Below are 20958 nucleotides of genomic sequence, written 5' to 3'. Positions count from 1 at the left end.
CAATCGTTGGCTTGACAGTGTGTTTGACCCGCAGCACAAAGTTCTGTTTTTGGACCACGATCAAGTTCCAGCACGTGAGATTTGTCACGGTGATAAGATTGAGAATCCAATAGAGGCTAAACTGATAGAGCAGATAGTCAAGGCGCTTGTTCTTTGTGGAGTTAGTCAATCTTCGATTGGTTTGATGTCTTTCTATAAAGCACAGTTGAGATACTTTTATAGGTCGCTCAGCATGTTCCCTGATATCGATATTATGACTGCAGATCGATTCCAAGGACGAGATAAAGAGTGCGTGATCATTTCGTTAGTTCGATCGAATGATCAAAACAATGCTGGAGATCTATTGAGAGAATGGAGACGTGTCAATGTAGCTATGACTAGGGCCAAATCCAAATTGATTATCCTTGGATCGAGGAAGTTGATGGGTACCATTCCGCAGTTTGAAGGGTTTATTAAGTTGTTTGAAAGTAAAGGATGGTTTCTAGAGCTAATGTCTGGAGCAGATAAGCTGTATGAAGGAAGCTTCATAGATTCTGACAGTCAACAGAAGATTCAATCTTCGCCGCGCAACGTCAAACGATGTAAAGTGGCATCGCAATCAAAAGTTATACAGAGAACACAGGTCTTGAAGAACGTGCTGGAGGAGATGAAGGCATCAAATTTATAGAGCTATATTAATAGAAAGTAGTAAAGATCATCGGTTCAAATACTGCCTTTTCCAAGTCCAGTATTCAACCAACCGTTGGCCAGAGTACTTGCCATAATCGAAATCAATCAAGGAGATAGTACTTTGGATTCCTGCCCAGATACCCCAGTAGAAGCCAGGCATTCCATAGTACAGAGAGATCTCAAGGATCAAGTCATCGATTATCTTGGAAGAGTCTTGGATATCACGATCAACTTCTAGGTATGAACTACACCAGTTTCGCAGAAGTTGGTTTGTTTTGATAGGTTTGGGAATAAGGGCTTTATCACAGTCGAAACCCTGCCATTCCTGGAAATGATTGGAGATATCAAAAGCACGTGGACCAGGCATCATGTACTCGTAGTCTATGAACGAGATGGGATTGATTTTCTTGGACTTATAGTTGGAGACTACAAGATCACCAAGATGGGAATCGTGCAAGCAGTCAGAGAGTTCAGTTGGAATAATGATGTTGCCAGAAAGTAAATCACTATGAGTAGCTACACGAGGAGAGCTGTGACCGATTTCATTCTCAAGCCATAGTAATTCCTGTGAAAGGATATTTTTGAGGGAAGATGGAGAGCTCTGTAACTGCTGAATATCCTTGTTGGCCTGGCAAACTTTGACCATCTCGGGTATCTCTGGTAAGATGTCAGTCCAGTTCTTGACAAGTTGCCAAATATCGACAGGTCTTGGCTTCTTGTCAGTCAAAGAGCTTGTGGATCTACGACGGAATTTGCGTCGAAGTTTGCGAATACTGTCCTCGATGACGTCCACAACGACTAGACGATGCCACTTACCCAAATGTGATGCTATGAAGGGGTAAATATAAGGGTTTGACATCTCATCAAACTTGAGAGCTCGTCCTTCAATGAATCCATACACCAAACCATTTCCAAAACGAGCATGGATCGGTGGAGCCAGATTATAAGAGTTTAGAACCAAATGAGAGACAAATTCCCGATCTCTATCGATAATCATTCCAGTTCCACGTCCGTAAGTTCGCACGAGCACCTCTTTTGGGGCATCTTCAGGACCACCAGGAAACTTACACTCAAGCAGCATATTAGTGATTCCACCCGTCAGTTCATCCAGCTGAATGAGATCCTTATAAACTCTCCAATGAGGAAATATATCAAGAAGCATCTCGAGCATCTGGGTTTTCTGTTTGTGCGAGTTGGAAGGTTCTATGAAACGATCTGGAAGGTAAATGGCATGAGCACAGTACTTTTCCAGAAGCTGAGAGACTAAGGGAGGAGAAGGTGAGGACCCTTCGCCATCTGAAAAATCAGCAACAGTCGTAGAGGAGGTGAAAAGGGGGGGAGACAAAGAGGACGAAGACGCATTGGAAGCGATACTAAAGTCAGCTTCAATCCGGCTGGGGCCGTTGGCGCCGTCTGAGGAATATATTTTAAAGCTCTTACCATCTGAGACTGGAAGAGATGAAGGAGGAGATGGAAAGGTTTCAGAGACTTGATCTATATCACTTCGAGTCAATGAGATATCTGTGGAATTAGAGTGATGATAGGGAAGGAAACGAAGGTCTCCATTGGACAAAAGGCAAAAAGTAGATGGCATCTGGAGACAGGGAAGGAAAAAAGAAGAAGCACTGAGGAAGCAACGAAACAACACTTGGGTGGTATTCTGGTTAAGTTTAATTTTACTGATCTGTTGAACGAGAAGAGACATGTGATATGACTTACATTTATACGAGTTTATGCATTTATGTATTTATGCATATTACTAGATAGCATCTCTTCGTAGACCAGTCTGACTCTCTAGATCAGATCGACCTGGCCAGCTATCAGTCCAATCCTGCTCCATGTAGAAATCATGAGTTTTATAATCATCGGGACCCTTTTCTGCAGTATCCAAGATAATACTAGGAACGTAAGAGTATCTAAGAAAGACACTAGGGAAATAACGTCTATATGACCACCAGGCAACAAGCCAACCCATCAAACTACCAAGTACGACATCGACGAAATGATGACGATAATCTTGGGTCCTTGAGAAAGCCACGTACGAGGCAAATAATGATGGCAAGCAAGAAACAAGAAATCTCCAAGCACCTACATAATTGCAAGAGCAGCCTAGAAGTTGACCCATCATCCACATGGTAAGGTAACCAAAGCAGGCAAAAGAAATTGACGCATGGCCGGATGGAGTAGTTCTGAAACCGTCCAATAAAAGAGGCTTATCAGTAGTTGTACAGATCTCCTTTGCATAATAGAGAGTATCAGGTAGTGCATCTTTTGCAGGGATACATCTAGCAAGGAAATCTGGTCGACACCGGCCAATCCAATTCTTTAGAGTATCCACCATGAAGTCGCAAGTGGTCACAGAGACTATCAATCCGAGGAAGCTGATATAAAAGACATAGATTCTTTTACCAGGAGGAGTGAATAGACGGTTAGTGATGGTCATTACTACAGGAGACACAAAGACGACCAATTCAAGCAATAGGGGAACTGGAATACGCTCGTGCTCAGTAAATGGATGACTGATGGTAATATCATTAATAGTGAACTGTCTCTGGTATGGATGCACCCAATGGACGATAGTACCATCGAGGATTGCCAATACTATGGCATAAGTAGCATCAATGACCTTCCATTTGTAAAGAGACCGAAGAAGTCTTCTGTTGGACAATCCTAGGTTCTGTCGATCTATGTAGAACATTAGGTGATAAACAGCAAGTGTATAGTATACGAGTAGGTCAGGTAGAAAGGTGAGGAATAGTCGATCGACTGTTGTCACGTGACTGATGTGCCTGGTGCCTACGGTGCCTACGGTGCCACTACTTACCCACTACTAAGCATTAAAAGTGCTGATTCTCTACTCATATAACTACTCATACGTCAACTGATCGTTCTTCTTCTTCTCGTAGGCCTCTAATACAACATCTTTGGCAGTCTTCTTTCTCTCCTCAGCCAACTTCTTACCCAAAACCCCCTTTTCGTTCTTCTTCTTCGTCTCCTGTAATCTCTGATTTGCTGCTTTTGCTGCCAGTTCTTTGGCTGTTAATGTGGCATCTGAATCTGCCGTATTGGGAGCTCCTTGTGACCCTAACTTTTGACCTTTAACAGCAGACATCTTGCCTGGCCGGTCGCCTAGGCGGTTGCCTAGCCGGGAAGGCCGGTTGCCCGGCCGATTGCTTTGTTTATTGCCCGGCCGATCGCCAGTCTTCGGCTGCTCGCGCTCCTCGCGCTCCGTAGATGAACAAAGACCCATAAAGAACCAAGTGACATAAAATCAACAACTACTCGCGAGTACTACTAACCATAATATTTAGTAAAGAATAAGTATAAGTATCCAGTAAGCCGTATTAAGAATAGAATCAAAGTAAGAATTCTTACAAATTAATGTTCTGAGACATGTAGTAATTGCCGATGGCCCTGTTTCGGGAAAAGAACCTTAGTTGTGGTAAATGAATATCGGAAGCATCAACGTATTCGATCTCTCTAAAAACTCTACCGTAGGCCCGATTCAACTTCATATCGAGACCCACATAGAGCTTCAAATTCTGTAAGCTAACAAAGAAAAGAGAAGAAAGCTTCCACAACTTGAAGTAGAGATCAATTTTCTCTGCGTTGATGTGATGAGAACGGACTGTAGCATCACGTAGTGCGAACCAGTCGGCATTTGTGATCTGCCTAGAGCCCATCTCAACGTTGGAATCGAGGAGTTTATAGAAGACATTGAAGATCTGGTCGCTTGGTAAGTCCACAGCTCCTGATGCTTTCAATGAACATCTGTAAAACACATTAGTCTTTGGGAAGTGGTACATTTCGGCAGCACGCATGATCGATTTGAAGAAGTTGGTATTCTTCCAAGCCATCGATTTTGTCAATAGACAGTTGAAGAAAGGTTCATCCATCTGTCTAATTTCGCTGTAATCGGCCAGTACTTTTTTCAAAGCTCTCGAAGATTCAACGTCAAAGTTAGGGTACCTTGTAAAGAAGATATCCAAAAAGGTATCGTTCAACGATGAAGAGATCGAGGAGTTTGATCGATGATGAGATTCGTAGTACTTCCACGTCGATAACCAGATATCTGTAACATGATCGAAGTTTCTAGTGTTATTCCAGGTATTATGCATGAATCTTTTGACAAAGTTCATCTGAAGAGGAGTCAAATACGGTAAGTCCCCTTTCAAAGCTCCCTTAAAAAAAACGTTCGAGGTCTCAAAGTCTTGACAGTAGCCTATGAATGACATGTGGGCAGTTGTCATATAACTCCTAAGACGAGAAGGTGGATCCATATTCTTCTCATTGAATTCCTGAAGAACATTTGAAGTCACCTCAGTGAAAATCTTCAAAGCCTCTTCAGTATGACCTTTCAAAAGACAGGCTCTGACCATAGCAATCTGTAGCTCTCCGTGAATCTTCTCGTAGGATGGCTTGGAGGCTTTGATTCTAGAATAGATGGCCCAAATCTCATCGAAGTCAAAGTCGTTGTTGTCGACAAACAACGAAAAGACAGATCCTAAAACAGACTCTGCAGTAAACAACTCGTACAACTTCTCGTTGTTCTTACCACGATTCCAAACTTGTGCAGCTTCATCTGCTAATCCCATATCTTTGAAAGCCTTAAAAAGATTGGTAAGTCCACGAGCGCTGATCCTAACTGAGCTGTCTGCACTAACAATGTCTGAACTGACTTTCAATAGAGACTTCTTCAAAAGCTCGTGCAACTGTTGCAAAGGAGTGTTGAGGTCCTTATCAACATTCTTGTTAAGTTTGGTGAGTTCCCAACGATGAACTCTAAGACCATTACGTAATAACGAAACCATTTCATCCATCCTACGTTCAGTCATCTCTCCAGTGGACATTAGCTCTTCATAGAGTGGCATAATCCTTTTTACAGAGTCCCAGAATTGTTTGCTAGAGCCAATAATACGACCCGTGGAGATGTCAAACGATGAATTATGAGTAAGACAATCATCAAATGCCATCAGCTGTTTATAGTATGGCAACTGACGCTTGTTGGACACATTCTGAGTGTACTCCTTAATCTCCGGAATCTTAGCAAACACTTGATTAACTCCACTTCCACTGTTGTTAGAGTTATTACGCTGAGACATATGGAAACTTCTTGCTCGGGATCCACTGTACATACCACGAGCATTCTCTGCAACGTGTAGAGAGCTCGGACGCTTGAAAACGTTGTTGGCAGTCAGACAAGACTGAAACGTCATCTTCGAACTATGGGCAAACGAAGTTGCCTTTGGAACGTTCCTCAGCATTTTGGGATTAGTAAACGAATAGGTGAATAGGTGAATAGATGGGTGATCAAGAAGCAGAACCCCAAAAAGTACAAAACAAGAAAATCACCTACTTTGATAATATATATATATATTTTGTTCACTAGTGCCTTTTTTTTTTTTAAAGGTGGGCTGAAAATTTTTTGGCATGCACCGTTTAACGCTTTATAGAGGGCCGGCTAAATAGGCGGAGGATTGATCAGCCAGCACAACGGCAGACGCCGAAGGCCCAGGGAGAAGGGACATACATGAATGAATGAATGAATGCATGCATAGTGCCGGAGGTTTCACTTTGTCGCATGATTTCCTCTTTAGTAGCATCCGTGACGTAGACAGATGGGGAGCTCTCCAATCCGATATTTGTTTGGAAGGGTATTTTTCATTTCCCGGATCTCCTCTGGGCAGCTTCCGTCATGGGAAGCTAAATACTAGCAGACTTGCAGTCTTGAAATTCATCTTTTAACGTCGTATAAATCGTACCTTGGTGAGTTTCTTTTTCTTTCTTTGCCTAGATTATGTCCTTGGTTCCTCTATATCGGGATCTGATACCTTTCTTGGAAGATTATCTCCCTTGCAGCCCTGCCAGCTCGGCCAGCTCGGCGAAATGCCCGACAACACAACGACCATTTATCACGCTAACCTATGCACAATCCTTGGACTCCCGAATCGCTAAACGAGCAGGGTTTCCAACAGTGATATCTCATCCAGAAACAAAGACTATGACGCACTATCTTAGATCGAAATATGATGGTATACTGGTGGGAATTGGTACGGTGTTAGCGGATGATCCAGCACTCAACTGTCGTTATGATTCTAGCCATAAAATAAGACCTATTATAGTAGATCCACATTTCAAACTTAGACAGGTTTATGGGAAATCCAAGTTGATGAGAAACGTTGAGAATGGAGATGGTCTACCGCCAATTGTGATAGTGTGTGGAGATTCCGCCAATGCCGTTGACTTCGGACTCAAGTACGGAATGGTGATGATTGTTGGGGACGAGGAGGAGGGGGAGCTTGGTGGAAGGATGTCATGGAAGGAGATTTTTGATAAGTTGTGGGAAAAGGGTATTAAATCGGTCTTGGTGGAAGGAGGTGCAAATGTCATTAATAGCCTCCTTAGTGAAGACGAGATGATGATAGATTCCATTATAATTACTATAGGTAGTATATATCTCGGTAGAGATGGAGTTGAAGTTAGTCCAGCAAAGGGAGTTGATATGACAGATGTCAAATGGTGGGGGAATAATGATTCAGTGATGGCAGCAAGGCCACGGCTACGGCCAGAGCTACGTCCACGGCCAAAGCCACTACAAGCATATCCTATATGATGCATATCTACCGGCAGTCTCACTTCGTCTCACAATCTTCACCACCTGGCCCCTCTTTAATCCAAGGTACATTGCCACCGGGTCCTGGCTCTGGATTCGTGGAAGCTGTGACTCCTTTAATTTATATCTCTTTAATAGGTCCTTTTTCTCCTCATTACTCAATCTAATGTGCTTTGGAACTAACTCGTGATGCGTAATGTTCACTATGATGTCCGATTCCTGGAAGATTTCAATTGTCGCCGGCTCTGCAACGGCAATTGCTTTGGTTGCGGAAGGTGTTAGATTCTGCTGGTAGATGAAGACTCCAGTAGAGAAGTTCTTATCAGCTATATGAGCGCAAAAGTTCTTCATAGTTTGAATACCAACTGAAGGCTCGTCACAGAATTCAACCCAAAGTGGTCCCAAATCGCCATATTTCTCTAGTGCTTCTTGTCTAGGCGTGGCTTGAAATGACATCAACTTCCGTTGTGGCATCCCCATCGAATCGCAGAACTTCTCTCTGAATTGATCGAGAGGTATTTCGATCTCTTCTTGTGGAATATAATATCCTCGGTCACTCACCATCTCTTTAACCGTTTTATATGCTCTCCATAGTCTTGATGTTGCTCTATCAACGTCTTCCATCTTTGTATACCCTCTTCCTTTTGTTTAGTACTTATTTAGTTGTAGTGTTCAACTTTTTATCTGTTACCTCTGAAAAATTTTCAGCATCTGTACACCGCATATAAAAATTGTGTCACGTGTTCGAGTGAAAAGTTCAAGTGGAAAGTTCGAGTGAAAAGTTCGAAGTGAAAAGATCGAAGTGAAAAGTTTAGAATGTAAAGTTCAGAATGTAAAGCTCAGTTCCTACTACAGTCAGTACTGGTGATCAACTAAAAAGGCTTTCAAGTTAACCACCAAAACTCATGGACATTAAAGAAGATCGGTCATTGTAAAGATTCTCAAGATCTTCCATTTTTGACTGTGTCGATACAACTGTCCAAGATTAAAATCCATATGACATATTTCCCATCTTTCGTGCTTCTTATAGCATAGATGAATATGGAAAAGATATTATGTGACATACTATAAAGTTTCCTCGATTTGTATAAATGATGTGGCACATCCAGCAAACACATCCACTATCTTTTCTTTCTTTCCATTAGTCCGATAAAGTAGATTCAAGTAATCGAATGTAACGTCGTCTACCGACTTGTCTCCTCTTGTATGCTCTCCGCAATTTCCATGTTCTCCCCATCCCCAAGAGAACGCCTCATTATGAGTTGAACATAATCCGTGCTCACTTCCTGTAGCGTAATGGATGTACGGAGAATCATCGTCTGTTCCTGGAAAAGTCTGACCATATGAATTATTACCGATCGACTTGATTCGACGACGGTCATCAATGAGATGAATTGACGTCCACATCGACTCGATACACTCAAAGGAATCATTGGAGAGATGTAAGCTGGCCAACCGTCTCTCAATATCGAAGTTATCCCGACCTCGAAATAAGCTCTTTAATTTATCATGTTCGTCCTGCACTATGAATACTGTAAAATCTCGTCCCATAGCATAGTCTATCACTTTCAAACCCTTATCAAACTCAAGTTGAACTGGTTCCCATATAATTTTAAGACTCTCATTCTTACCGTAGTCAACCAATTGTCCCTTCTTGTTGTTCCCCCATGCCCATACTTGATCGTTTCCAAATTGGATAATAGAACTGTGTATGGAACTTTTCAACTGTTTGACTCCACCTCTGTTCTCCCCATTAACCATGATTTCACCGTATCCTTTTGTACTGCTTCTAATGTCCTTTCCAAGTCCTAATTCTCCATTTGCCCCATACCCTGACACAAAAATTCTCTCGTCCCGTGTCACTGCTATACTGTATTCCCAGCCACATGCTATTGTCTTGAACTTAAACGCCGATAGTAGATGAACTGTCTCAAATACCGGAGATCTCTCAACAAGGGAATCCAAAAACAACTGCTGTCTCCCATTGGTTCCACATCCCATTAGTTTTCCATCCTCTAGGATTAATAATGTATGCTCTGCTCCAGATGCCATTTTCACGATCCTCTTATGACTATGTAACTTTGACACTGTCATCACGTGACGATCATTATTATCGCCAACACCAAGTTGATATCCATTATTAGATCCACAGCAGAGTAGTTTAAACATGTAGATTGGGTGTTGGTCTGGATTAGGTGTTGGTGTGGATTAGGTCTGTTGGTCTGGATTAAGCCTGTTGCTCGGATTAAGCCTGTTTGGCCTTCCTACGCTCCCCCTACGCGCTCCCCTACGCGCTCCCCTACTCTCCTACGCCGCTCGCCAACGCGAAACGCGAAAAGGTTAATTTTTCAATCATCGATTTTTCAGATCTTGCGGATTTTTCCGCTCCTTTTGACTCGTTCTTCAACACCAATGGTTGTTCGTGAAATCATCAACGTATCTGATTCGAGTGAACCTGAAGAAGAAGAAACAATGCAAGTTCCTGACTCTTCTCCAATGAAAACTCCAGATCAAAAAACCGGTGGGTTGGACCCGCTGGACCCGTTGGACTCGGACCTTTCATCTCCAATAAAACCTGTCACTAGACTTTCCAGTCTCAAAGAAAGATTTGGATACAATAGTCAGATGAATCGAGGAGGATTATCACTTTCCATGTCGAAAGATTACTCTATATTAAGGGCGAAATTCCCTGGAATACCATCGTCTACTGTCAGCAAGATGTTGAAGCAGAGGGGCTCCTGTGAAGAGGCTGAAAGAGCACTCAGATCTATGAATAAAATTGATTTCAAGCCAACTTTGAAACTGAAGCGTCCCAGTTCTGTATTTGGTAACATGTCGTCACCTTCGGATAAAATACGCCTATCATCGTTAAAGTTCGACTCTCCGTTGAAGGATCATGATGTTGTATCATCCAAGGTGACTCTAAAGAATAACAGATCCATTGCAGAAAGATATGGAACCACCACCAAGAGGAAGTACGGTCATTTTCAGTTTGATTTGGATGCTTTGGACGAGGGAAAGATGAAGAAAAAGACTAAGCATAGACGGTTAATTCGTGGATCAGAGATGATTCAGCGGGTTGAAGATGGCGAGGAGAGTAGTGTTTCCGAAAGACTACGTAGAGGAGAAAAGAAGGAGTATATTGAGTTAAGCAGTGGCAATGAAGAAGAAGCAGAAGCAGAAGAGGAGACAAATTTGATGGAGGATGACTTTGATGACTTTGATCAGGACGTTGAGTCCGAATCTGAAGAGGATACGTCGTTGAACTTCGATGAAAGAGTGATGAAGTTTCTCAATACGGCAGATATTAGAGACATTGTGGACATTTCTGGTGTTCCAACGGCCATTGCACAGACTTTAATTGAAGGAAGGCCCTATGAGAGTTATGAACAGGTTGAAAACAAGGAGTTTATTGAAGTCAAGAGTGAAGGTGGTGGTAAAAGCAATAGACGAAATGGTTATAGGAGAAGACCTATAGGAGAGAAGATTATCGCTACCACGATGAGGAAATTGAAAGGCTATGAGATGGTTGAATCTTTAGTTGATCAATGTAAAAGATATGGAGATGATATCAAGAGAGCTATTATAAAGTGGGGTGTTAAGGTGAATAATGAGACGGGAGAGTTGGAGATATTGAGTGTGAATGCAGATGACGGTGAGGAGGAGAATGAAGAAGATCTTGGCGACCTCGAAATTGTTTCTTCACGGTTGAAGGCTGATGAGAAGAAGAAGGATGATGATGAGAATGATGAGTCTCTTAGTGATAATCCGGACGATGAAGATTATGGAAGCTCCAAACGTAAATTGGTTTCAAGAGGTCAACTCAATCCAAATCGTTCTTCACGGTTTGGAAAAATTGGGTACTTTAAGAATAAGCCAAAATTGATGGCCGATGACTGTAAACTCAAGGATTATCAGCAGGTTGGAATCAATTGGCTTACATTACTCTACAAGAAAGGTTTGTCATGTATCTTGGCAGACGAAATGGGATTAGGTAAGACCATTCAAGTGATTGCGTTTTTGGCACATTTGAAAGAGTGTGGATCACCTTCACCACACCTTATTGTGGTTCCTGCATCCACTTTAGAGAATTGGTTGAGAGAATTTGAAAAGTTTGCACCCTCACTAGACGTGAGGCCTTATTATGGTTCGCAAGTGGCCAGAGAAGACCTACGGATGCAGTTAGAAGACGATGATGGCTATGACGTTCTTGTTACAACGTATTCTATGGCCACCGGTGGCAAGCTCGATCAAGCATTCCTTCGCTCACGTAAATTCAACGTCATTGTGTATGATGAAGGTCATATGTTAAAAAATTCCGCCTCCAATCGATACCAGAAGTTGATGCGATTGCGAGGTCAGTTCAGACTTTTGTTGACAGGAACTCCTTTGCAGAACAATTTGAGGGAACTTATATCTTTGCTTTCCTTCATCTTACCCCAGGTGTTCACGGAGAAAAAGGCCGAATTGGAGGATCTTTTCGACCAGAAAACATCTACCAACGCATCCAAGAAAGTTAGTATAGAAGATGAGAAGGTGAACCCTCTCCTCTCTCAGCAGGCCATAAAAAGAGCACGGACTATGATGACTCCGTTTGTATTGAGAAGAAAGAAAAGTCAGGTGATGAAGTATCTACCTGCCAAGCATAACCATATTCTCTACTGCGATATGACAACTGCCCAGAGAGATATATACGATATCTCCATTTCTGAGGTTCGAAGCAGGATTAAGGAGCAACGGAGACGGAAGGGTATGACGGTAGAAGAAATTGCCAAGCTACCAAAGTTGGAAGGTAGCAATAATTACATCATGTCACTCCGTAAGGCGTGCATGCATCCAATGATTTTCAGGTATCTCTATACGGATGATGTCCTTCGTGTTATGGCCAGGAAAATCAAGAAAAGTCCTCAGTATCACGATGCTTATGAACAGTATATCTATGAGGATATGACCGTTATGTCGGACTTTGAGATAAATCAGTTATGTCATAACTTTCCTAGACAGTTGGGAGAATATATTCTTCCAATAGAGTTCTACATGCACAGCGGTAAGGTGAAGACGCTGATGGACCTTGTACAGAAGATTGTGAGTAGAAAAGAGAAAGTTCTTGTCTTTTCGATGTTCACGCAACTATTGGACGTTCTGGAGAAGGTGATGAGTTTCAAAAACTTTAAGTTTGTAAGGTTGGATGGTTCCACGGCCGTTGATGAAAGGCAGAATATTATTGATACGTTTTATGAGGATGAAACGATTCCTGTATTCTTACTCAGCACCAAAGCTGGAGGTTTTGGTATCAATTTAGTGGCAGCTACGAACGTTATTATCTATGATATGTCTTTCAATCCTCACGATGATAAGCAAGCGGAAGACAGAGCTCATAGAGTGGGTCAAACTAAAGAAGTGAATGTTTATCGATTGGTTTGTAAGGATAGCATTGAGCAAAACATCCTTCAGGTGGCATATAATAAGTTGGAATTAGATACATCGATGATGAGTAACGGAAAGGTTGTTGAGGATATGGTTATTAAGAAATTGGATGAGGCGATTCCTAACTCACCTGACGCCACGTCCATTCAGCGGGACACTACAGCCCTGCCTCAAAAGACTCATGGACTTCTTGCGCAGACAGTAGCTGACGATGACGATTTGATCAAGGTGGCGGAAAAACGAGTCCACGACCCTGCTTATAGCATGAATTTCCCTCTGACGATGCCTCCCTCACCTGTTCACATTCCTGTCACTGTTCCCGATAATCCAGAGACCCCCATTGAGATGCATAATATATAATCATATACCTATTCAAGATGAATACTGTATTTCAATACCATACTTACCCATCTTAGGTATTGCTTCACTACAGTCGATTCTAAGTCCAGAGCTAATCAGCAGGTCTTTGAAGCGACCTTCCCAGGCTACATTAAGGTCCTTTTTGGCGATACTAGCACAGCATTTCAAGCCGGAACTAAAGTTCAGGTGATTAAAAGTGTCCATAAAGTGTCGTGCATTATTTTCTGTAACCAATTTCCCTGGATTGATTCCCATAAAGGTAGTAAGAAGTCTATGGTGGGTTTCTTCGTCCAGTGATTTGAAAGGTTGGTGTCTTGAGGAGGTGATTGGCAGAGTACTTGGCAAAGGACTTTTTGGTGGCACAGCTCTATTTGGTGGCTCGGAAGACCTCAATAAACTAAATCCAAACAAAAGGTCTGATTCATAAGAATAGATATTGAAAGTGTATTTGGAAGATAGAGTTGAATTGAGTCCAGATTTAATGGCATAGGTTGATTCTATAGTTCCAAGTAAGGGATTTAGAGCCAATGTCATAGTAAGAGGTTTACCGGAAGAAGAAAGATGGGTGGAGTATCTAAGGGCAGTGGATAAACCGGGTGACATAGACATCAATGCGAACCAAAGCTCAAAGCCTAGTGATAGTGAAGTAGAGTCTGAAATGCCACCAGGAGAAGACGATAAGTCGGAGCCAATCTTATAGAGACAACGAAAGCCAAGAAGAGATTCATTGGAGGAGAATATAAAGTCGGTGGAACTGTTACCCTTCTGTCTCTGAAGATAGAGAGTAACTATGGTTGAATTGTTAGCCAGTTTGCGTAGTTTAGGAGTATTGATGAACTTCATCATCAACTGAACATTTTTCGAGATACGTTTAATCAACATACCTTCTAGAAATTGTGAAGGAAAGTACATCTTACCGTAGAGAATACAGGGTCTTGGCTGACCTGTAGGAGTGAAATGAGCATCTTGAAGTCTTTGCTGTTGAGGTGATTTGACAAATCGATAATCATCAAGAATCAATCGTAAAGGAAGAGACGCTGTTCCAAGATAGGTATTTTTGAGATCAATTGATGAGTAAAGATAGGAAAGTGATCCTGTTAGACGGCTTAATTGTGATAGTGTTAAAGAACTGTAACTATACTCTGTATTCTTCGATGAGATTGATAGTTTAAAGCCACTTGGTATAGGAAAATGCATCAGGTTATTGGAAGTTCTAAGAATCTGCTCATATGACAGATCATCATTCCATCCAGAAGCATCATAGAAGCATTTCTGAACGTAATCCATGTAATTAATCATGATGATGGTATAAAGCTTGTTAACTGAGCTGTACAGAGTTCGCGAAAGAGTCTTCAATTAAACATCTCACCTTTGTTCAACATTTCTTATTTGACCTTAAGGCTTTGTAATGTCTGACAACGAGTCATTGGATCATTTGATCTTTGGATCAGGTCCTTCTTCAGGCTCTCTAAGCCCTCCTTCTCTAAGCCCTCCTTCTCCAAGCCCTCCTTCTCCAAGCCCTCCTTCTCCAAGCTCTCCTTCTTCAAGCCCTCCAAGCTCTCCAAGACTTCTTCCAAGAATTAATGAAAATAACGACGACTTTGCTGTGGCGTCTGACCTGGATGCTTGGTCTTTGGCCTCAGATCGTTCTGAGGACTCCTCTAGAAGAAGACGAAGCTCAGCTAAATCGTCTTTCTCTGTTCCTGATATAGAATTGTTCACCGTCTCTTCAGACTCGTATTTTTCTCATCATAGGGATGCTGCTGGTTCCGGTGCTGGTGCCGGTGCCGGTGCCGGTGATGCGGGTACTGCTGCTGCTGGTGATGCGGGTACTGCTACGGCTACTGCTGCTGCTACTGCCACTGCTACGGCTACGGCTACGGCTACGGCTACGGCTACCGGTGCTGCCCCTCCTCCCCCTACAGTCACCCCTCCCGCTTCTCCAAGATACTCTACAAAAAGACATAGACGAATGTCTCGTACAAGAAAAGAAGAGATTGAAATCTCTCCCACTGCACAAATATACAAAAATCTATTGATTCTCGAGGAAGCTTTGAGACAACAAGGTGCACAACAAAACAGACTCAAGACTAAATACATGATCTTTGTGATTTCCATGTTGATTGTGTTTGTATTAACATCATATGTGACGTTCATGGCTGAGAGCCCGAGCTATTGGAGGTTTTTCTGCCAAGTGGTAGGAAGTATTGATCTTCTCACTCTTATACTCTACTTTCTTAGTGGAGAATATAACAGAACCATCACAAGACCTCGAAAGTTTTTAACATACACTAATAAGGGAATTAGAAGGATGAATATAAGGCTTGTCAAGGTTCGAGTGAAAAGAACTGATAAATTACTGGATATATTGAAGATTTGTCTGTTATTACCAACAGTTTTACTCAAGATACCCTGTGAATACACGCTAAGGATGGTTCCCTCGTTTAATGCAGTCATAAAGTTTCGCAACTGGCTAGTGGAGTTTGAAGCCAAGCTACAGACTTCTTCCTCAAGAGGAGGTGTTGAGTGTATGAAGATCATCTTGAATCCAAGAGTTTTTAGTACGGGAACTAGAGAACAATGGGAGTTGTACAGAAACGAGTTCTGGAATAAGGAGACCATCCGTAGAAGGCACGTCCTTCAGAAGAAGCAGCAATAATGAATAGACCATTTCACTGCTTACCTCAGTTTGGCTCGATTTATCGGTTCTCGCGAGACGGCCAGCCAAATTTTTCGAGACGGCCAAATAAAAAAAAAGTTGATAGGATTTCTTGATCTTTTGCCTTTCTTCTTCTTCTTTTATTATTGCTAAATATGCTTGGTATACCTGCCAAACCTCCAACTATAGTTCCTCCGGTTCCGATGGGTATGGGTGTTGGTTCTATGGGTCCTATGGGTCCTATGAATCCTATGGGTCCAATGGGTATGGGTCCTATGGGTCCTATGGGTATGAATCCAATGGGTCCAATGGGTCCAATGGGTATGAATCCTGTGGGTCCAATGGGTATGAATCCTATGGGTCCAATGGGTATGAACCCTATGAATCCTATGGGTAATCCTATGGGCCCAATGGTCCCCACAATGTCTTCCATAGACTCTACAGACCCTACTCAAGTGGCATTGGAACAAGAATATAGAATCATGCTTCAACAAATGTTAGAGCGAAGTAAACATCGTGTGGTATTCAAATTTGAGCCTCAACTTCGCCGTCAATTTGGCTTCGGCTTTGATCCTGATAGGCCAATATGTCCTTTCTGGCAGCATTCCGGTGGTAAATCATGTCCCTATCAATCAGATTGTCCCTTTAAGCATCCCTCTAAAATATTCAACAACAAAATAGTGTGCAAGTATTGGCTTCGAGGTTTGTGCAAGATGGGTGATGATTGTGACTTTTTACATGAATATAATCTCTCCAAGATGCCTGAGTGTGCCTATTATGCAACTAACGGTGTATGTCAGCAGGCTGGAGAGTGTATCTACTTACATGTTGATCCTCAGAGTAAGATTCCGGAGTGTTGGAATTATAGTAATCTTGGCTTTTGTCCTGAGGGTCCTAAATGTCCTCGTCGTCATGTTAGAAAGGTGATGTGTCCTCGATATCTAACTGGTGTTTGTCCTGATGGTCCTAGCTGTGAGTTGGCTCATCCTAAATTTAATCCTGCTTTGGTAATGCAATCGAAGTTTAAGATTATTACTGATGAGGAGATTATCAAGAAGAGGACGATCGAAGTGGATGCTACTGAAGCTGAAGCACCTGCACCTGCACCTGTGCTTGCTGTACCTATCGAGGGTCGTTGAAGGTCTTTTCTATAACTAAATACATTAATTCATTCTAACCTATAGTACTTTTCTATCCACTCTGAGATCTCTGGCACGACTTCTTTCGTTGGGACTGAGCGCCCAGTCGAGATCCTTCAAGTCTTCGGTCTCCTCATCATCGTCTAGACCCAGAAGCATGATAATCTGAGTCACCCTCACAAAGTCGTCACGTAGACTATAATTATACTTAGTAATCTCACTTATAAGCACAGACACGTCTTTCTCGAGGTTTGCGGATCCTAATTCATTACACTTCTTGTCCATGGCCCAAATCTTCGATTCTAAGTGAGCAGCAATAAACGAGATAAGCTTTTTGATTAGTATATTGAAGTTCTGTTTGGTCATCGTCGTCAAATACGGTATTGAGAGCCGGTTCCAGTCCTGAATGAACTGGATGATCGCCTCAGAAATATCGTTCATGTTTGCAGACAGCATCTCAGAAGAAACCAAGTATGATTCCTCTTGAAAGGTTTCGTTGATCATATTTATTAGTCTTGATCTCAGAACCTGATTGAAGAGAACTCCAATTTGAGAGTCGATCAATGCATCTGCCTTCTCCGTAAAGCTCGAGCTTAGCGAGCTCACTATAGTTTCAATCCGATCCTGGACGGACGGCTTTTCTGGGGTACCTTTAGAACTCTTCAAGTTCACGATCAATGAAGAATTACTTCCTTCCACTTCCAACTCTTTGAAGACCCGTTTATATTCTTGATCGTCCAGAATCAGTAAGTTTTCCTCCTCTAAATGCTCTATAAGATGTTCGGAAAGCTTTCCCAAATACTGCCCAAACGTGGACACGGAGTTGAGTACAATAATAAAGTTTACTAGAGCCTTATCGTCGCCACTATCACTGCCAACACCTTCCTCGTTGGCCATACTAATTGCCGCATTGATACTCTTTACCAACAAACTTCCTCGAGACGCTGCTATGGCAGAGTCGTTGGCCGTTTTACTTTTACCTGTGCCTCTTCTAAGCATCGTTTTGCCACCTCCTGCCCTGATGTTCTCCCTATCGATGTACTCCCGTACATTTTCAAGTGCCCGTCGAGTCAATAAAGTGGAATTGGCTCGTAGACTCACTCTACTAAACTTCTGGTTCATGATATTCATAAAATCGTTCTCCAATATCCGTTTGACGTTGGAAATCAGCGCCTTGATGCAAATAAACTGTCCTGTAGATAATGCTTCTGACAATATTACATTCAATGCCATTGTTACATCATCTATCAGGGAAGAAACAGGTGCTTCTTCCGGTAAAAGTGAATGTAGTGACTTATTAGATGAATTTCGATGGTTTTTCTCCATCTCAGATAGGTACTTTGCGCACTGTGCAAGTTGTGGAACAAAAGAAGGTACCTGTTCTAATTGGCATGCCTTTTCAATTGTTCTACGGACTGCAAAAGTGCTCAGAACATCGAATTTTGTCGTCACGTGGTTATTGATCTTATCCATAAATGATGACAGTAGTAGCGGTTTAGGATAGATACTCTGAGCAGCGTCTTTTCGGGAAGAAGATTCATTCCATGTCACCACATAAAATTTACAATACATGGCCCAGTAGTTCATCATAGCGGAGATCTCGTCTGTATAGGCCCCTATCTCTGCCAACGAAGGAGTACTCTGAATGGTATCCTCACCCAGAGCGTTTAGATCGATTGAGGGCCTAGAATCGTTGATGGTATCCATAGAATCGTCAGCGGAAGCGCCACCATTGTATATGAGATTCACCAACACAGGATATGCATACTGTTGAACTCTGGAGACCACCTCGTCAATTCTCTTGGACTCCCAAAAAGTATCGAATGTCAAACCACTCTGCAAATCGCATTCTGATTGGATCTGTGTCAATATCTGTGGCATTACACTGTCCCCATAGTACTTTCTAATGACTCGGGAGTGTTGATTGACGATACTGGCTACAGTCTGGTACAATTGGAAGAGGATACTGGCATAGAAATTGGATTCCTCTGGAGCCTGTGGTAGATTACGAAGAATGGCACGTGACTGCTCGCTGATAATGCTGCACACAAACTTTGAGTAGCAGTCCATTCCAAGCTGCTCTTCACCTATGAGAGGAAACAATTGAAAGAAGTAGGTAAGTCTTTCGACATTTCGAGTACTTGCAGAGCTATTAAATTCACCAAGAAACGTACCCCGGAGTTTATTAATCCATCCAGATACTATTTCCTCGGGCATTTCCGGTATATCGGAAGTTGGAACTACCGACTGGACGAAAGAGTCATGAATAAGTCCTCCAGGAAGACTTCTAATGATGCTGATAGACGTGGCAGCCTCTTTCCATTGCTCATGTCTAATGAATTCATCTGCCTTTTGTATTTCTGTTTTCAAAACGATCACATGTTCAACGTAATCCTTGATTTTCTGGATCTTCGTCTTCTCTGAATCTAAGAGTCGCACCTTCTCAGTAATCTTAGTACTGAGACCACTAGAATTATCAAGCTTCTCTTTTAAAGATCTTGATCTCTCAAGAGTAGAGAATAGTTCCATACGTGTCATTTCCAAAGACCGTATCTGTGACTGATGGCTGGTCTTCTTCTGAAGGCACGATTCAGCCAAGTACTCATCGGCCTTTTCGTGACGTGTCTCTATTTGGTGAAGTAGTTTAACGAGTTGTAATGGAGAAGAAGCATTTTGAAGGCTTTGTTCCAATGAAGAGATATTTAAGTCTATTGACTTGGTGGGTGATTCTTTACCTAGTTTTGAGCGAATTGGCATTGTATGACTGCCAACTGAAGGCATAAACACAAGAAGAGATGGAGATCTACATTGAAGAGTTAAGTGAATCCCCTATCAAATTGAGAAGTCGCGAATGAAAAATTGGAGGACTGAAAAATTGGAGACTGAAAAATTGGAGGACTGAAAAATTGAAGACTGAAAAGTTGAAAGGATCAAGTGAACTATCTTCATCTAGTCGTATCATACAAATAGGTTAGCAAGATGACTACGGTTCAAAAGATACAAGATATTGAAGATGAGATGTCTAGGACGCAGAAAAACAAGGCGACGGAGAAACATTTAGGTTTGTTGAAAGCCCGTCTTGCTAAATTTCGGGCAGATCTATTGAAAGAAGCACAGACAAGTTCAGGTGGAGGAGGAGAAGGATTTGATGTGAAGAAGAGTGGGGTGGCTTCGATTGGATTTGTTGGGTTTCCTTCTGTTGGTAAGAGTACTTTACTTACCAAACTTACCGGAGTGAGGTCAGAAGTGGCAGCGTATGAATTCACTACATTGACTACCGTGCCCGGATTTATCAAATATAGAGGTGCCAAGATCCAGATGTTGGATCTACCGGGAATTATTGAAGGAGCCAAAGAGGGAAAGGGAAGAGGAAAGCAAGTTATAGCTGTGGCGAGATCATGTGATCTTATTTTCATTCTCCTCGACGTGAATAAGCCACTCAGGCATAAGCAAATTCTTGAGAAAGAGTTGGAAGGCTTTGGTATTCGACTCAACCAGAGTCCTCCTGACATTGTTATCAAAAGAAAGGAAAGTGGAGGCGTTAATATTACCAGTACAGTACCATTAACGAAGATTGATACGGACGAAATTAAGGCTGTACTCCAGGAGTACCGACTGAATTCGTGTGACGTTGCGTTCCGATGCGATGCCACTGTCGACGATATGCTTGATGCCATAGAGGTTCAAAACAGACGATACATTCCTGCTATATATCTTCTAAACAAGATTGACTCCATTTCAGTGCAGGAGTTGGAGTTGTTGTACCGAATTCCCAATGCCGTGCCCATATCTGCCGGAAAAGAGTGGAACTTGGACGAATTGTTGGAGATCATGTGGGATAGAATGAACCTAGTGCGAGTTTATACCAAGCCAAAGGGTAAAATGCCTGATTTCACGGATCCAGTCATTCTCAAGGGTGTCAAATGTACAGTAAAAGACTTCTGTGCCAAGATCCATCATTCGTTGATTGATGAGTTCAAAACTGCACAGGTTTATGGAAGCAGTGTCAAGCATCAGCCACAGTATGTAGGATTGGGACATGTTTTACATGATGAAGACGTGATTACGATATTGAAGAAGTGATAGATATA

General features: G+C 42.2%; 12 protein-coding genes across 12 annotated transcripts; 4 read left to right on the top strand and 8 right to left on the bottom strand.

Annotated features, from left to right (window-relative positions):
• Nucleotides 1-694: 694 nt before the first annotated feature.
• On the bottom strand, nucleotides 695-2031 carry FOA43_002952 (uncharacterized protein; the record flags this gene model as incomplete). Its single annotated transcript, XM_038923232.1, has 2 exons — nucleotides 695-1965; nucleotides 2028-2031. The coding sequence occupies 2 exons, from the start codon at nucleotides 2029-2031 to the stop codon at nucleotides 695-697; spliced, it is 1275 nt and encodes a 424-aa protein (XP_038779160.1).
• A 397-nt stretch (nucleotides 2032-2428) lies between these two features.
• On the bottom strand, nucleotides 2429-3367 carry FOA43_002951 (uncharacterized protein; the record flags this gene model as incomplete). Its single annotated transcript, XM_038923231.1, has 1 exon — nucleotides 2429-3367. One exon carries the CDS (start codon nucleotides 3365-3367, stop codon nucleotides 2429-2431), a length of 939 nt encoding a protein of 312 aa, XP_038779159.1.
• A 168-nt stretch (nucleotides 3368-3535) lies between these two features.
• FOA43_002950 (uncharacterized protein) lies at nucleotides 3536-3919 on the bottom strand (the record flags this gene model as incomplete). Its single annotated transcript, XM_038923230.1, has 1 exon — nucleotides 3536-3919. The coding sequence occupies one exon, from the start codon at nucleotides 3917-3919 to the stop codon at nucleotides 3536-3538; it is 384 nt and encodes a 127-aa protein (XP_038779158.1).
• Nucleotides 3920-4040: 121 nt separating this feature from the next.
• On the bottom strand, nucleotides 4041-5933 carry FOA43_002949 (uncharacterized protein; the record flags this gene model as incomplete). Its single annotated transcript, XM_038923229.1, has 1 exon — nucleotides 4041-5933. The coding sequence occupies one exon, from the start codon at nucleotides 5931-5933 to the stop codon at nucleotides 4041-4043; it is 1893 nt and encodes a 630-aa protein (XP_038779157.1).
• Nucleotides 5934-7261: 1328 nt separating this feature from the next.
• RPB5 (DNA-directed RNA polymerases II 24 kDa polypeptide (RNA polymerase II subunit 5)) lies at nucleotides 7262-8006 on the bottom strand (the record flags this gene model as incomplete). The annotated part of the gene is made up of 2 exons (XM_038923228.1): nucleotides 7262-7919; nucleotides 8002-8006. The coding sequence occupies 2 exons, from the start codon at nucleotides 8004-8006 to the stop codon at nucleotides 7262-7264; spliced, it is 663 nt and encodes a 220-aa protein (XP_038779156.1).
• A 341-nt stretch (nucleotides 8007-8347) lies between these two features.
• FOA43_002947 (uncharacterized protein) lies at nucleotides 8348-9451 on the bottom strand (the record flags this gene model as incomplete). The annotated part of the gene is made up of 1 exon (XM_038923227.1): nucleotides 8348-9451. The coding sequence occupies one exon, from the start codon at nucleotides 9449-9451 to the stop codon at nucleotides 8348-8350; it is 1104 nt and encodes a 367-aa protein (XP_038779155.1).
• A 243-nt stretch (nucleotides 9452-9694) lies between these two features.
• FOA43_002946 (uncharacterized protein) lies at nucleotides 9695-13069 on the top strand (the record flags this gene model as incomplete). Its single annotated transcript, XM_038923226.1, has 1 exon — nucleotides 9695-13069. One exon carries the CDS (start codon nucleotides 9695-9697, stop codon nucleotides 13067-13069), a length of 3375 nt encoding a protein of 1124 aa, XP_038779154.1.
• Nucleotides 13070-13081: 12 nt separating this feature from the next.
• FOA43_002945 (uncharacterized protein) lies at nucleotides 13082-14356 on the bottom strand (the record flags this gene model as incomplete). The annotated part of the gene is made up of 1 exon (XM_038923225.1): nucleotides 13082-14356. One exon carries the CDS (start codon nucleotides 14354-14356, stop codon nucleotides 13082-13084), a length of 1275 nt encoding a protein of 424 aa, XP_038779153.1.
• A 121-nt stretch (nucleotides 14357-14477) lies between these two features.
• On the top strand, nucleotides 14478-15728 carry FOA43_002944 (uncharacterized protein; the record flags this gene model as incomplete). Its single annotated transcript, XM_038923224.1, has 1 exon — nucleotides 14478-15728. The coding sequence occupies one exon, from the start codon at nucleotides 14478-14480 to the stop codon at nucleotides 15726-15728; it is 1251 nt and encodes a 416-aa protein (XP_038779152.1).
• Nucleotides 15729-15883: 155 nt separating this feature from the next.
• On the top strand, nucleotides 15884-16867 carry FOA43_002943 (uncharacterized protein; the record flags this gene model as incomplete). Its single annotated transcript, XM_038923223.1, has 1 exon — nucleotides 15884-16867. One exon carries the CDS (start codon nucleotides 15884-15886, stop codon nucleotides 16865-16867), a length of 984 nt encoding a protein of 327 aa, XP_038779151.1.
• A 39-nt stretch (nucleotides 16868-16906) lies between these two features.
• FOA43_002942 (uncharacterized protein) lies at nucleotides 16907-19624 on the bottom strand (the record flags this gene model as incomplete). Its single annotated transcript, XM_038923222.1, has 2 exons — nucleotides 16907-19494; nucleotides 19603-19624. The coding sequence occupies 2 exons, from the start codon at nucleotides 19622-19624 to the stop codon at nucleotides 16907-16909; spliced, it is 2610 nt and encodes an 869-aa protein (XP_038779150.1).
• A 222-nt stretch (nucleotides 19625-19846) lies between these two features.
• RBG1 (GTP-binding protein rbg1) lies at nucleotides 19847-20950 on the top strand (the record flags this gene model as incomplete). The annotated part of the gene is made up of 1 exon (XM_038923221.1): nucleotides 19847-20950. The coding sequence occupies one exon, from the start codon at nucleotides 19847-19849 to the stop codon at nucleotides 20948-20950; it is 1104 nt and encodes a 367-aa protein (XP_038779149.1).
• Nucleotides 20951-20958: the final 8 nt, after the last annotated feature.

The sequence above is a fragment of the Brettanomyces nanus genome, chromosome 3 (genome assembly GCF_011074865.1).
Source record: "Brettanomyces nanus chromosome 3, complete sequence".
In the NCBI taxonomy this organism is placed as follows: domain Eukaryota; kingdom Fungi; phylum Ascomycota; class Pichiomycetes; order Pichiales; family Pichiaceae; genus Brettanomyces; species Brettanomyces nanus.
The sequence above is the reverse complement of the archived record's forward strand: the minus strand, read 5'-3'. Positions and strand labels throughout refer to the sequence as shown.